This window comes from Schistosoma haematobium, chromosome 5, assembly GCF_000699445.3.
Source record: "Schistosoma haematobium chromosome 5, whole genome shotgun sequence".
Classification (NCBI taxonomy): Eukaryota; Metazoa; Platyhelminthes; class Trematoda; order Strigeidida; family Schistosomatidae; genus Schistosoma; species Schistosoma haematobium.
This window is the reverse complement of record NC_067200.1, coordinates 3,964,060-3,981,216: the sequence shown is the minus strand read 5'-3', so window position 1 is coordinate 3,981,216 and position 17,157 is coordinate 3,964,060. Positions and strand designations below refer to the sequence as shown.

Here is a 17,157-nt window from a genome sequence, read left to right as displayed (position 1 = left end):
TCCGGGATAGAGTGGGTTGGAGAATGCTGATCGGCGGTCTGTGCTCCATTGGGAGTAACAGGCGTAAGTAAGTAGAGTATATACACCTATGCCATTGTAATCGATTTTGAGCGATGTCACACACAGTCTCCAACGATTGGTTACGATAGTAAGTGGACCCCAACCAAGTTGTCAGCTTGAGTGTATAGATTTATATGTAGTTACGTCATGTTCTACCAGAACATATACAAAGATAAAGGTATGAATGGAAGGGATGTTTAGTATCTGATAAGATTACACCTGCCAGCAGTTTGCAACAGTTTAAATGTCTATCTATAACTACTGAACTTGATTAGAATAACTTAAGTACGATGAGTGTAAAGGATACTTTCGGACAATTATTATTTTACTAGAAAGATTCGAATTCACAAGTATAGTTAGCTATACGTTATGATGAATGCTACTTCAATCTGTATTCTTAAAATAGAATGCAATGCATCATATCCAGATAATCATCATTTAGTACTAATAATTATTGTTGTTCACATTCCATCGATTTCTAAATTGTAGAACGTTTAGATGTACTAATCGAACAATTCAGAACAAACGAGAAACAATTACAAGATCTGAGAAGTAAGTTCATTTAAGCAAGTAGAAATGTACACAGCATAGACGGGTAAGCAATTAACAGATAAATGATCATATTGTCGGTTAAATGGAGACACGACTTATCACTTATCGTTCATCTTTCAGATGAAATCAATATGGAATTGTCAACTGAACATCAATCAATTAATCAATGTATGTTGAAACATGAACTAATCAAACAAATTTATCTGATGATTGTAGATATGAAGTGCAGAAGTAAAATTTATCAATCTATTGAACAAAAGATACTTATGGGAGGTCAGTGTGTACCGAATGTATTTCACTTCGGAATTGATGAATTCCATCGTCTGCAAATTGTTGTTGTTGTTGTTGACGCTGATGATTTGTGTGTGAAGTATTTATGCATCTGATGATTTGATTATTAATATGAAAATGTGAGGTATAGATAGGGTACAGACACGGAATTTGTAACTAGATTCAATTGTGTAACATGTAACATGACACATTACAACAGTGTGCATGGAGTTCGACAGTATTTGACTAGTTCACAACGAACACACTCAACATCCGACCAACTCACATCAATTATGCATACAGATGAGGTGATCGCACACACACAAACACAAACACAGAGAGTTTGTTGAATGGGCACATATCAAACTGTTGGTTTCACACCAATACAAATACCGATATTGACTCGTACCAAGTCTCGTGATAAGCATCTCAACATTATTGTATTTCGATCATTGTCGCCAAATTCTCACATCAATCGTCGGAATGATGTAATGAACTTACGAATAAAATATTTCGGAACACAAATAAGCAAGTAAATAAATGATAGAATAGTGAAACATGATTTATCACTCGAGTTTATCTCTCATTCAATGTGTTTCATTGCTACTTTACATTCTCTTCTCCTTCAATGTTTAGAGTTAGACAAAGAAATGACAATACAAGAAAACATACATGGTATGTGTAATTTCCTACAGTGTACTGATCGTGTTTGACAGCTGAAACGGTATTCATGCCACTTCATCAACATTTTCACAATATTTGAAATGTGTTGATGATAAATGCAGTTTGTATGGGAACACAATCATCATTTAATATACTTGACATCAACACTCCATTTACTTGTGAATGTTTCTATAATGTGGTTGAATGTCTGTGATGAAGAACACTCTGTGCTACATAGTTGTGGTTCTGTAATCTTATCGAATGTAAACCTTCTTATTTGACTATTGAATTGTAGGAACAACTGTTCGAAATTCTGATACAATGAAGGCGTGTTTGACTGAAGAACAATTAGTTTATACAAGTAAGTGTGAATACTTACTAATGAGTGTTTGACACACATGTTTCCTTTGAATGATGTGTTTTGTGTATATTGCTGGAAATGCTCATTAATTTTCATATGAAATGTCTTGTCTATTATGACTTTAATCAGATTGTTCGAAGTGTACAAAGTAAATATATCACTGAAATGTTTGAAATTGATGATACTTTGTGTGTGATGAATCACTCAATGATTCAATGTTGATCGATGTTGTGCGAATCACAGACACGTGAAATTCCATGTATTGGTGATAATAGGTGGCTTATTTGAGTTGTATGCAACGTGATTGATTCTATATGAGAAGCGTCCATCTAGACTGTTCATCTAGTAGCTTCTATGTCATTTCTATTCGTTAAAATAGTGATAATGAATGATAGTTGACTTATAGTTTATAGATTGAGCAATTCTGTAACATTTGTCCTTTCATTCTCACACCGATCCAGAATTGGTGGATGAATACAGAAATGAAAATTGTCAGTTACCCGATTCTAACAATATTCGAGGTAAATTTTCTTAATGAATATACCTGTCTTTGTCATCCATACACATTCTAATACATGAGTCACATTTGCATATTTCATTGTTCATAGATAATCAACAACTACAGCACAAATTCCGTAGACTGGATGGTCTACTACGACATCGATATGGGAAATTACGTGTATGCAACATTTATTTATGTGAGTATAGTAATTCTTCTCTGGATGTACATTGATTATGACAGATAAGAAATTATTCAGGTAGATTTTTAAAATAATGGACAAATACTTCTCATTCAGTTCACCAAGTCATATGAATTCATACTATCACTACATTGAGAAATGTTCAGTCAGTTAGTCAATTAGAACATGAAGATAAATGAAGATATGGAAACATGAGAATACAATTCATGTTAGACTAGACCATTAGAACTGAACTTTTTGTTACTTGTATGATAGTTGAAAAGTTCTATTCAAACGGAAACAGACACTGACATAGTTGTTGATTGCAACAACAAACACTGTGAATATGAATTATTTCTCTCAAACATTACATTATCACTTACATTATAGATCTACTCACTATTCGATTTTCATTAATCTACCATGTGCTCACTAATGACTAGCTTCGTGATAAAATTCTCGGAGTTCCGGTGAGAAGCCGTGACCAGTGGTGTTAATCCTCGTCCTGTAGAAACAGGTGTCTACCTCAGTACAATGGAATATGGTCGCACAATTTTGTGGATTGGTTGCGGTTATACATTAACACCATTAGACGCCGGCTCATTAGTTCAATAGGTTGAGTGTTCGCGTGCGAGCGGGATCGTGGATGCGCACTTCTGGGGAGTCCCACAGTAGGACGAAACAGCTGTCCAGTGCTTCCAGGTTTTCATTAGTGGTCTGACATCAATCGGTTGATGATCTCAATCAAAAACTTATCAAGTATTTCACTATTCATACCTGTGAATTTAGATTTCAGTTAAATTTTATTTGTTTTCTTACATTTCAGTTTCACATGACATATTGCAAACTATTCATAAACAAATTGATAATCAGTTAAAGAAACGTTAGTCGATTTTCTTGTTTTATTTTTCTTGGATTTTCTTCTGCAGTGGCTGTCATTGAAAGGTGTACCCCAGAAGTACGCAAACCATGTGAAGTTTCTTTTTTAGAATGCTATCAGTCAAGTCAGACCTTATGTCAAACTGTCATCTGATTCTGCAACTTCATGCGGTTTCTTGCAAGTCTGTCCATCATCTCCATTTCTGTATAATTTCATCATAGACCTATCGATGGAAATAACGATCCCGTCGAATGAATTTTCAGGAATCAATCTCCATCCAGGAGGTCCACTTAGAATGTGTGGATGACACAGTTTTGTTTGATGATGACGCTGATAAAATGCAGTTACTATTAGTAACACTGAGCAACGATACCAGAATGTTTGGGATGCGTTTCTTCCCCTCTAAGTGCAAGCTGTTGACTGCCTCAACACCTGAACTAAGAATAGGGAGTAAGGTAATCGAACTCATTGACAACTTCACTTATCTCGGAAGTCTGGTTAAGCGTAATAGGTTGGTGTCTGATGGATTCAAAAACCTTGTTTGGCTTTTATTAGCTTACGTCACTTACTGAGAATGCGAGATATTTGTCTATCAATTACGGGACGATTATACTGCTCTGCTGTCCGTTATGTTCTACTGTACGGCTATGAAACGTGACCATTATGAGTCGAAGATACTAGTAAGCTACTAGTATTTGACCACAGATGTCCTAGAAATATTGCTCGCATCTTCTAGGATCACCGCGTTAGTTACAGTGAGGCTAGACGCAAGGGATTAGGGAATGATGGTAAATCATTTGATGAGGTTGTAAATTTTCATTTACTGAGATGGTTGGGATACATTAGCACCATTAGACGCCGCCTCAGTAGTCCAATAGGTTAAGTGTTCGCGCGCGAGACTGAAGGCCCTAAGTTCAAATCCCGCGAGCGGGATCATGGATGCGCACTGCTGAGGAGTCCCGAAATAGGACGGAACGGCCGTCCAGTGCTTCCAGGTTCTCAATGATGGTTTAGCATCAATCGGTTGATGATCTCAATCAAAAATCTATCAAGTATTTTACTATTCATACCTGTGAATTTAGATTTCCGTTAGATTTTATTTGTTTTCTTACATTTCAGTTTCACATGACATATTGCAAACTATTCATAAACAAATTGATAATCAGTTAAAGTCACGTTAGTCGGTTGTCTTGTTTTATTTATCTTGAGTTTTATTTGTTATTTATTGTTAGTTCTTTCAATTGATTCATTGAAAGACAGTAATTGAAATTTAGTTCTGAATGTCGATCTTTTTTACGCTTTATTCTTTATTGAAATCTCTAATGATCTACTTGTATTGGCAGTTACGATAGTATGATGCACTTGATTTATTGATGTATAGGTGAGAATTTCGTTCGTATGACTTCACTTTGGGATCTATTTGAAAAAAAAAATCTCGTTTGGTTCCGTTCCCCTGATCACCTTTGCCTTACTTTCTGATTTCAGTCTCTTTTTTCTCATTTGAACTTGTAGTGGTGGAATATTAAATGTTATCACATTATATTTCCATTAGTAAAAGTTTAGGTTTAGATGACTGAAAAACTTTTTTTTTCTATCTCTCAGTTGATTTTTGTATCCAATAGTTAGTGTGCTTTCGACAATCACTTCATCAAATACTGTCCCACGTCTTTTTTTATACACCTAAATATCCATTTTGGCTTGCCAGGCCGAAATTTACGTGCATAGACTAAGTCATCTGCTTCAAATTCTCGATTGTCCGGACAATTCCTTTTCTTATTATTTTGTAGTCCACTTATTCTGTCTTACGGGTTCAAAACATCAAAAATGTCGTAATTGGTCGGCCAAATATTATTTCGAATGGTGATTCCCCGTCTTGACACTCTGGACTAGGTGTAATTCTGTAAGAAATTAGAAACTGATATAGAGTTTCTTCTATGTTATCTTCTCCTCCCATCTTTAAAAGAACTCGCTTAAGAATATCAACAAATTTTTCGGCTTGCCCTTTTGACTGAGGGTGATACGGTGGGATTCTTATATGTTCAGTTCCATTTTGTTTACAGAACTCCGCAAACTCTGACAACGTGAATTACGTCCCGTTAACTGAAACCAAAATATTAGGTGTCCCAAACCTACCAAATAGTTGTCTGAGATGTAACAGTGTTTGAGAAGTAGACGGTCTTCGCACAACATAAATTTTAGGCCATTTTGAGTATGAATTTACCACCACCGAAAATATGGTCCATTTATTGGTTCAGCATAGTCGATGTGTTCTCAAATACAAGGCTTGTTTATCTCTGGCCATGGCTGGGATTTTAATTTCAGTGTATTCAACAGTAGATCCCGCAAAACAAATTTATCCATCCAATCAATACCTAATAGGTTGGTATAACAGTCCCCAGAAATACAACATTTTCCGATCATAGTCTTGTCACCCAATGTGAGAGGCAGCTGCATTTCCTCAAGAAGAGTAATGTTAGTTTCTGTCGCACTCTTAGCATTATATTATGTAGATTGAAATCGAGGTCGACCAAGTTTTATCCAAGTCTCTCTAGAAATTAATGTTATGTCAGACCCCGTATCAACTTGCAGCTTAACCGGATTCGCTGGGAGTACAGACCATTATTTCCGTTAAAAGATTTACGCAAGACACTAACTTCCCCAATCCACTGTTCCTTTCTACTAGAGTTGTGTCATGCTTCAAATTCACCATTCTTTGACGATCTTCAGAAACTGGTTTCAGACTGATAATGGGATCTTGTTTTGATCCTCGCTAAAATCCGTGTTCTGATGTTTGCATCTACTGCCGATTGTAACCGTCAGACAAAAATAAGGCATTGAAACTGATCGGAAGATATTTATTGAAACAGGAACCGCTCACATTCCCGGTTCACGATGCTTGTATACGTCACATAATCGTCCTGTGGTTCTTTTACAAGCTGGAGACACTGATATCTAGTGTGAAAAAATTGATGATCGTCCATCAAACATACGTGTCAGGCATTCTACTATTTCTCTGAAGGTAATGTTGGTTGGCTTCTTTGGGCACAGAAAATTGCAGAACTTTTCATGGTCAGAAACTCCGAACTTCGAACCTTTGTCCCACTCTTTAAAATTATTGATAAACAAATCCTCATGGCGCTTAAATCATGTCTCAAAAGTAATCCCACTTTCTGGGTCAAATCTAAATTCATTTATTGAATTCGCAATAGAATCCGGAGTCAAAATGGAATCACATACCTGAGTTCTCCAGGAGACTGACATTTTCTTGACCAATAACTCGATAAGAGAATTTCGCTGTTGCAATAAAGATTTCAGATCATCCATTATATTGTACCGAAATTCACTTTAACTGAATATATAGGCGCAGATCAGTTTTAACCACCGTCGCCAATGTTATAACGCTCGGTTTTACTTCGTCTACACGTATACGATGTTAATTTACCTTAAGTGTATATCTACACTCAGTTCCCTCCCAGTGTCTATTCTATAGAACTTCAACACAACTCAGATCAAGAACTCGTGATTAGTCTGACTATTTCTACACCAAAAGCCAACACAATCCAACAATAATGAACAATCAATAACAATTAATAATAATTATTGGGGTATATTTAACTCAACTAACACTTTTCAGACTATCTACATGTATAACTAAGCAAACAAATAATCATTATCATTCTCTTCTAAACATCACCTATATTCTTGTGAAAATATCATTCAGATTTGTATTCGTCTTACAGACCACACAAATAGATAAAAACTATTGAGGAAGTGAACATATGATTGACATGTTTATTCTTACAAGTTGAATGTAATCGATTGTAATGTGTATAGAATATGTCACTCATAGTGGATCACATTTACATGGAAACTGAGTTTATTTTTCAAAAAAATCACCATTCATATGGATGGTTGAGAATTATCCATTTCACTATGTTTACAGATAATTTAGAACCGAGAAAATCTAATGTAGAATTGGCAATAACAAATTGTAAACGTACGTTGAATATATCATGTTTATCTATCCTATCCTATTTTATACTATCCTATCCACTACATTTTATGAGGCGTATTAATTTCGTATATTTAAAATGAAATTGTAATATTTGATCTAGGTCCAACAGATATTTAGTTAGTCAGTCAGTCAGTCAGTCAGTAACAACGTAGAACTTCGTACGCACGTACGTACGTACATCAGTTCGAGTTACCATACCCCCATTAGCATAAAGATACAATTGTCGATCCAAGTCTCATAATGGTATAGGTTGTAAGAACATAAGCAGTAATGGGAATGATTAGGATTTGAAGATGTTATTCAATGGGTATAATCCAGTGAAATAAATTTTGAAAGAGAAAAACAAGAAGGGGATATGAAGAATTGAGAAGATTAGAATTTGGCAGAACACGAAGAGTAGATTCACCTGCACTATTTCAAACGACTATTATTACTATTATTGGCTTTATTCAATATTATATACATACATATATACAACATAGAATTCTCAACAAGTTTCCTTCACAAAACACGGAAAAACAGAAAAAAGAGAAGAAAGGAAAGAAAATCATGAATACAAGATCTGAAGAGGTTAACTCTAACAACCCATTCGTCACAGTCTATAAGAATTACATTCGGACAATTATTATTTTACTAGAAAGATTCGAATTCACAAGTATAGTTAGCTATACGTTATGATGAATGCTACTTCAATCTGTATTCTTAAAATAGAATGCAATGCATCATATCAAGATAATCATCATTTAGTACTAATAATTATTGTTGTTCACATTCCATCGATTTCTAAATTGTAGAACGTTTAGATGTACTAATCGAACAATTCAGAACAAACGAGAAACAATTACAAGATCTGAGAAGTAAGTTCATTTAAGCAAGTAGAAATGTACACAGCATAGACGGGTAAGCAATTAACAGATAAATGATCATATTGTCGGTTAAATGGAGATACGACTTATCACTTATCGTTCATCTTTCAGATGAAATCAATATGGAATTGTCAACTGAACATCAATCAATTAATCAATGTATGTTGAAACATGAACTAATCAAACAAATTTATCTGATGATTGTAGATATGAAGTGCAGAAGTAAAATTTATCAATCTATTGAACAAAAGATACTTATGGGAGGTCAGTGTGTACCGAATGTATTTCACTTCGGAATTGATGAATTCCATCGTCTGCAAATTGTTGTTGTTGTTGTTGACGCTGATGATTTGTGTGTGAAGTATTTATGCATCTGATGATTTGATTATTAATATGAAAATTTGAGGTGTTTATCATACAGACATGGGATGTGTAGCTAGACTCAATCGAGAACATGTAACAGTACACATTACAACAGTGTGCATGGAGTTCGACAGTATTTGACTAGTTCACAACGAACACACTCAACATCCGACCAACTCACATCAATTATGCATACAGATGAGGTGATCGCACACACACACAAACACAAACACAGAGAGTTTGTTGAATGGGCACATGTCAAACTGTTGGTTTCACACCAATACAAATACCGATATTGCCTCGTACCAAGTCTCGTGATAAGCATCTCAACATTATTGTATTTCGATCATTGTCACCAAATTCTCACATCAATCGTCGGAATGATGTAATGAACTTACGAATAAAATATTTCGGAACACAAATAAGCAAGTAAATAAATGATAGAATAGTGAAACATGATTTATCAATCGAGTTTATCTCTCATTCAATGTGTTTCATTGCTACTTTACATTCTCTTCTCCTTCAATGTTTAGAGTTAGACAAAGAAATGACAATACAAGAAAACATACATGGTATGTGTAATTTCCTACAGTGTACTGATCGTGTTTGACAGCTGAAACGGTATTCATGCCATTTCATCAACATTTTCACAATATTTGAAATGTGTTGATGATAAATGCAGTTTGTATGGGAACACAATCATCATTTAATATACTTGACATCAACACTCCATTTACTTGTGAATGTTTCTATAATGTGGTTGAATGTCTGTGATGAAGAACACTCTGTGCTACATAGTTGTGGTTCTGTAATCTTATCGAATGTAAACCTTCTTATTTGACTATTGAATTGTAGGAACAACTGTTCGAAATTCTGATACAATGAAGGCGTGTTTGACTGAAGAACAGTCGGTTTATACAAGTGAGTGTGAATACTTACTAACGAGTGTTTGGCACTTATGTTTCCTTTGAATTATTTAACGATGTTTGTTGGGATGGCTTCTGGGAACTATGGCGTTGCCTTCATAGTCCCTAAAAGAGCCGAATGTGTTCCATTCGCTCAGAACTTTATTGAGCTTTCCAGGTTATCAACGTGACATGATACTATTTTACAGTAGTATAATATACGTCTTCGTGGATTGGATGAGCCATAATTTTGGTATAACAGACGCTGATATCTATAAATACTCACGATTTCCTATTCATTTTGATTATTACCCAACAAGCACTGCAGTAGTCTTCTTCCGTTTTGTGGTTTGCAACTGTTGGTTCTGTACGCTCGAGTGCCGTTGTTGTATTTTGTGTTCTGTGTTAAACAAGTAACTAACCTGACACTGGCGATGGGATGTACCAATAGTAGCGTCAATTACTCTTAAACATTCAGAATCTATGCTTGAACTCCAGGAAAAACGGTACGAACAGTTCGAAGTGAGTGTCCGGGAGATGCTGACGCAACACATGAATCTTAGTCATAAACGACTTGCTGATTATTCATGAAATTCACCGATTCCATCATTCATTCTATCCATGAATTTAATTTTGATGGTTTGGCTAGTAATACTTTTGAATTCTGGTTCAAGAAGCACGAATATTTGTTCAAGGTCAACCTCCAAAAACTTGGTGACGCAGTCAAGATCAGGACTGTGCTACGAATACTTGGCATGGTTGAAAACGAATGTTAGAGTAATCGCATCGTTCCAAATAACCCATGAGATTTTTCGACGAGACTATAATTTATGGGTGAACCAATCACATATGAGATAAGACGTTTTGGATTTTGACGCGAAATTAACCCATCCATTTGGCTATATAGAGTCTCGGCATCATAGCCGATGCCAGTTCGTGATGAAAACCCTATATCTGATTCCTAATACTAACCATAAACTGTAAATATTATTTCTAACTCTTCACGCTGGTTTATAACCCTCATTTAGCCGTAGTATGTAGGTTAACATTCTCAAGGTCTCTTTAGCGTCGCTCAAAGGCCATCCATAAATTATAGTCTCACCGATTTTTCTTTTAATGCAACAATTGATATCTTATCGGAAGTCTTTACTGAAACGTCATTTTAGTTTACTATCCGCTATCAGTGCCTCAAGATAATAAAAGCCGGTAATAATGACTGGGTAAAACATGCAGATTTACTAAAAAGTGAGTGTGAGCGGTTTAAACTATCAACAGTGACAGCAGATCAGTTTAAGTGTCTCGTGTTTGTATACGGTCTCCAATCTCCCGAAGATGCTGATAATAGAACCAGAATTTTGTGTAAAATGGAACAATCCCCGAACTAAACGCTACAGGAAGGAACCACCTTGAGCTCCCAACTTTGGCGAAATTTTGGGGTTTTGATGCCATTTCCTCAAATTTTCCCCAGACCTGTGGAAATTCCCCAATACTTCCCCAAAGTTTGGAGATTGGGAAGGAGTGTCAGAGATTGACTAACTTGTAATACGACATCATGATTAAAAATAATACCCGGCCGCCATACGTCCATGTTGTAAGCAAAAAGGAAGATTCCGGCTCAAGAAAATTATCGCACAGAGACAATCATCCCTCACCTTCATGCTGGCAATATGGAGATTGACATTGTAAGAGGTTCTGCCCATACTGAGAACATTGTCGCACTAAATGTCATCTCAAGGGTCATAAAGAAATAAGTGGGGTAGGACTACAATTTATGGACGACATTTGAGCGACGCTGAAGTGACCTTGAGAGTGAGCATCTACTAATTAGGACTAACTGAGGGTTGTAAAGCAGTTAGAATTCTCTTTTACTGTTAACGACTATGGTGAAAAGTTAGATTTAGGGTTTTCATCACAAACTGACATCAGCTATAATGCCAAAACTCTATTTAGCCGAATGTATGAATGAATTCGTGATTCCTTATCTCATATCCGATTGGTTCGTTCATAAATTATATTCTCGTCACAAGGTGCAGAAAAAAACCCATAAGAGACATTCTTCGAAACCTTGCTTCGAGAAGTACAGATCCGGAGCAGAAACTAACAAAATCTTGGCATCACATAACCGATTACGAATTTACCTCCAAAGAAAGTATCTAACTTCGGATATTAATAAACAACGTACTCGTCTTGAACTCGATACAGTATCTGATATTACTCTGGTCAACCCAGAAACTTGGAGGAATATTGAGAGACCCACAGTTTATCTAACAACACAACTAGAACACAATGCATCTGGTGGGAAGTTAAATACTGTTGGAGGGGTATCTTGTACTGTTTCTAAAGATGATGTGAGATTGAATGCAACAGTACACCTTACAAAGAATCCAGCATTCGACCTGTAGGGGTTAGATCTTATAGTGACACCAAAACTAGCAGAGCATTCGACTAATAACAGCTGCAGCCGAATAAGAACTCATAGCTCCTTAGAGCACGATCAGAAAAATGCCAAGCTACAAAGACAATACCACGTGTTTACAGAAGGATTGGGAGAATGTACAAAAGCCAAGGCATTACTAAAACACAAACCTGGAGCTACTCTCGTTTTACGAGCTAAGAGACCTGTGTTATATGCTGCCCTTACAGTAGATAGATGGAAGTGACTAATGGGGCTCATTCGAAGTGTATAAAACTTGAATGATGTATTTGCGAAGGATCTATTCAGACTGTTCACCTAGTGGCTACTAAGTCATTTCTATTCGTTCAAAATCATTTTTCAAGTAATGATGATGATGATGCTAGTTAACTTGTCGTTTATAGATTGAGCAATTCTACAATCGAATATTATAAATCCATATAATTCTAATATTTCCTGCAACATTTGTCTTTTCGTTCTCACACCGATCCAGAATTGGTGAATAAATACAGAAATGAAAATTGTCAGTTACCCGATTCTAACAATATTCGAGGTAAATTTTCTTAATGAATATACCTTTCAAAGTCATCCATACACATTCTAATACATGAGTCACATTCGTATATTTCATTGTTCATAGATAATCAACAACTACAGCACAAATTCCGTAGACTGGATGGTCTACTACGGCATCGATATGGGAAAATACGTGTATGCAACATTTATTTATGTGAGTATAGTAATTCTTCTCTGGATGTACATTGATTATGACAGATAAGAAATTATTCAGGTAGATTTTTAAAATAATGGACAAATACTTCTCATTCAGTTCACCAAGTCATATGAATTCATACTATCACTACATTGAGAAATGTTCAGTCAGTTAGTCAATTAGAACATGAAGATAAATGAAGATATGGAAACATGAGAATACAATTCATGTTAGACTAGACCATTAGAACTGAACTTTTTGTTACTTGTATGATATTTGCAAAGTTCAATTCAAACGGGAACAGACACTGACATAGTTGTTGATTGCAACAACAAACACTGTGAATATGAATTATTTCTCTCAAACATTACATTATCACTTACATTATAGATCTACTCACTATTCGATTTTCATTAATCTACCATGTGCTCACTAGTGACTAGCTTCGTGATAAAATTCTCGGAGTTCCGGTGAGAAGCCGTGACCAGTGGTGTTAATCCTCGTCCTGTAGAAACAGGTGTCTACCTCAGTACAATGGAAGATGGTCGCACAATTTTGTGGATTGGTTGGGGTTATACATTAACACCATTAGACGCCGGCTCATTAGTTCAATAGGTTGAGTGTTCGCGTGCGAGCGGGATCGTGGATGCGCACTTCTGGGGAGTCCCACAGTAGGACGAAACAGCTGTCCAGTGCTTCCAGGTTTTCATTAGTGGTCTGACATCAATCGGTTGATGATCTCAATCAAAAACTTATCAAGTATTTCACTATTCATACCTGTGAATTTAGATTTCAGTTAAATTTTATTTGTTTTCTTACATTTCAGTTTCACATGACATATTGCAAACTATTCATAAACAAATTGATAATCAGTTAAAGTCACGTTAGTCGGTTGTCTTGTTTTATTTTTCTTGGATTTTCTTCTGCAGTGTCTGTCATTGAAAGGTGTACCCCAGAAGTACGCAAACCATGTGAAGTTTCTTTTTTAGAATGCTATCAGTCAAGTCAGACCTTATGTCAAACTGTCATCTGATTCTGCAACTTCATGCGGCTTCTTGCAAGTCTGTCCATCATCTCCATTTCTGTATAATTTCATCATAGACCTATCGATGGAAATAACGATCCCGTCGAATGAATTTTCGGGAATCAATCTCCCTCCAGGAGGTCCACTTAGAATGTGTGGATGACACAGTTTTGTTTGATGAGGACGCTGATAAAATGCAGTTACTATTAGTAACACTGAGCAACGATACCAGAATGTTTGGGATGCGTTTCTTCCCCTCTAATTGCAAGCTGTTGACTGCCTCAACACCTGAACTAAGAATAGGGAGTAAGGTAGTCGAACTCACTGACAACTTCACTTATCTCGGAAGTCTGGTCAGGCGTAATAGGTTGGTGTCTGACGGATTCAAAAACCTTGTTTGGCTTTTATTAGCTTACGTCACTTATAGAGAATGCGAGATATTTGTCTATCAATTACGGGACGATTATACTGCTCTGCTGTCCGTTATGTTCTACTGTACGGCTATGAAACGTGACCATTATGAGTCGAAGATACTAGTAAGCTACTAGTATTTGACCACAGATGTCCTAGAAATATTGCTCACATCTTCTAGGATCACCGCGTTAGTTACAGTGAGGCTAGACGCAAAAGATTAGGGAATGGTGGTAAATCATTTGATGAGGTTTTAAATTTTCATTTACTGAAATGGTTGGGACACGTGTTACGTATGCCTGAATACCGATTACGATGACGCGCAATGCTGACTAGTGTTTGAGATGGTTGGAAGAAAGTTATGGGTGGTCAAACCAAGACATGGTACCAGTCTGTCAAGTCACTAATTTATGGTCTGAGCCATGTTGGTAGATACAAACTACTTGGCCGGGGTCCGCGTGACATGGTAGGTGTATATACTCTTTGTCTTCCCTTACACCGTGAGTTTTAAATTGCTTTATACTTTTATTTCTACGAACCACTTGTTTCTCCCTGAATCATATCCTTCTACACACATTTTTTATATTTACCATCGTTGACTTAACTAATTCTATGGATTCAGTGTTCATCTGAGTGTACTAATGAAGTGTGACAACTTGAACCGATGCATATATGTGCCTGGTCTTACGTTGTACCTAATTTACTGATTGACTGGGATAATTTATCGTAAATTGATACCGTTTAGAAATGAGAAGTGATTTATTGTTTACAGATCTAATATTGATTGAATGTAATTGATCAACTTTGTACCCAACTATACATCTTTTTTTTTAATTTTTAGTTATTACTTGATGGTGTAGTAGAAAACATTCACATATGTTTGTCAATTGGACATTGTTTTAATTAAAATTATGTTCAATGATTTTTTAATAGTTTTAATGAATCGCTTTGTGGATGACAAGTCTTCGAAATGAACGGTAGATACAATTTCCTAAGCTTTTCTAGTAACCCTCAGCATAAATCTACACAGCAATTTGAACACGAGAGAAAAGGTGGGAAAGATTCAATCATGTAGAGAAAATCTAGGGTTTTTACAGTATTTTAAATGACCTCGAGTTTCTCGAAAATTCTGGAACGCTACTAAACATAGTAGGTAGGTAAATATCTGTTGATTGCCAATGTAGATTATCTATGTCGAGTGATTGAAGGCCTACTCGAGTTAGACGGGAATGGTGTGACAAACTAGCTAACTTCGAAGTCACACCTCGTGGTGAGCATCTATCATGAATTACCCCTTCGACGTATCAAGGTATTATGGCTCCTTTGAAGAATGTATAACACAAAGGACGTTATTATGGAAATATATTAGTAGGAATGAGTACAGAGAAGATAGTAGGACCACCACCGCATGAACCAGTCTATGGTATACGATTAACTGACGCGCGTTGGTTATCCTTGACTTTGACGGGGATCGATGATTCATTCGGCATTCAATGACCCAACTGCCGAATGATTTGGCCAGGGTTCAGTGATATTTCACTGAAATGTGACTTTTTACTTTGTAGATGTTTCTGGCAAAACGTCTAGTGAATGTTGACAAGATAAGATATTTCTCAGCGTTTTCAGACCCTTTTTGGCTTTATTAGAGAAATTTTCTGGATCATTCCAACAAAGAATTTCTTTGTTTAGTTTTTGTTCAAGTATAAATTGAATGGTTGCTTATTGTGTTCCCCTACAAAGAATAGTAGAAGTTAAGTTTTCATTTGTAAGGTTTACTTGAAATAATATTTATAGGTTATTAGCTAAGAACTAATTTTGAATCAAACAAATGACACATTTATATAGAGATATTATCTTAAATCGACTCACGAATTCAACCCATAAGTTACTACAATTTCACAAACCTTCATTATGGCATACACGTTTCATAGAAAACAAGAACCACAGTATGTTTGATTCATAGTACAGACTACTGAAAATAATGATGAGTGACATAAATACTAAAATGTTAATCAATTAAAGAATGGATGGTGCTAAAGAGTTCCTCTTCGTTCACTTTGTACTCCTCCAAAATTAACTTTAGGATGCTGTACAATTGATTGTGCTTCGTGTACAATTACTTACTTACGCCTGTTACTCCTCGTGAAAGAGCATAGACAGCCCATCAGCATTCTCCATCCAACCCTGTCCTTGACAATCCTTTATAATTATTATTCATCCTTTTCATATCTGCTTCTATTTCCCGATGTAGTGTCTTCTTTGGCCTTCCTCTTTTCCGTTTCCGTTCAGGATTCTAAGTTGGCACTTGTCTCCTGATTCAGTTTGTTGATTTCCGTAATGTTTGTCCTATCCATTCCCAACGTCTTTTCCTGATTTCTTCTTTAGCTGGAATTTCGCTTGTTCTCTCCTACAGAAGTCTATTGCTGATGATATCCGGCCAATGGATGTTGGGTATCTTGCGTAGACTACAATTTATAAATACTTCAACCTTCTTGATGATGGTTGTAGTTTCGTGTAAAATCCTGAAACCAAAGTACAAGAAACTATAAGTGCTAAACGTCCAAATATTTTTCGGTTGTTAAGTGCTAAATAGGTTATTTCACAGTTGAAACAGTCAGAAAATAAAGTAAACTATTCATGCTTTTAAAAGAGTAATGTAGAAGGGGAGAACACAGTCAAGTTACTAGCCCCCGAATGCCCTGTTACGGCCGAGAGTGGGGAGAGTCCGCTCTCCCTCTCGAAATACTCTCACACGGTCACGCGTATACAGCCTCTGCCAGGGAAGTCCTACTCATTGCCTTCTCGTGGCGGGGGTGTTGTTTACGAAAATGAGAGGACGAAAAGCGAATGTCCGGCGCTTTAACCGGATTCCAAATCAATGGTGCACATGGGCTCCAGTATCCTGCGGGAACAAATGGCGTATGAACCAACCGTTGGTCACCGGCTACCATGGGACTGCATCTCCTTACGATGCTCCACTGC

General features: G+C 36.3%; 1 protein-coding gene across 1 annotated transcript; it reads left to right on the top strand.

Moving 5' to 3' along the window:
- Nucleotides 1-743: 743 nt before the first annotated feature.
- MS3_00011108 (uncharacterized protein) lies at nucleotides 744-13,628 on the top strand (the record flags this gene model as incomplete). Its single annotated transcript, XM_051219514.1, has 17 exons — nucleotides 744-780; nucleotides 829-885; nucleotides 1,519-1,557; nucleotides 1,841-1,906; nucleotides 2,368-2,427; nucleotides 2,515-2,604; nucleotides 3,413-3,469; nucleotides 4,586-4,642; nucleotides 7,410-7,463; nucleotides 8,276-8,338; nucleotides 8,459-8,506; nucleotides 8,555-8,611; nucleotides 9,244-9,282; nucleotides 9,566-9,631; nucleotides 12,522-12,581; nucleotides 12,669-12,758; nucleotides 13,567-13,628. 17 exons carry the CDS (start codon nucleotides 744-746, stop codon nucleotides 13,626-13,628), a joined length of 1,002 nt encoding a protein of 333 aa, XP_051064713.1.
- Between the last annotated feature and the right edge of the window lie 3,529 nt (nucleotides 13,629-17,157).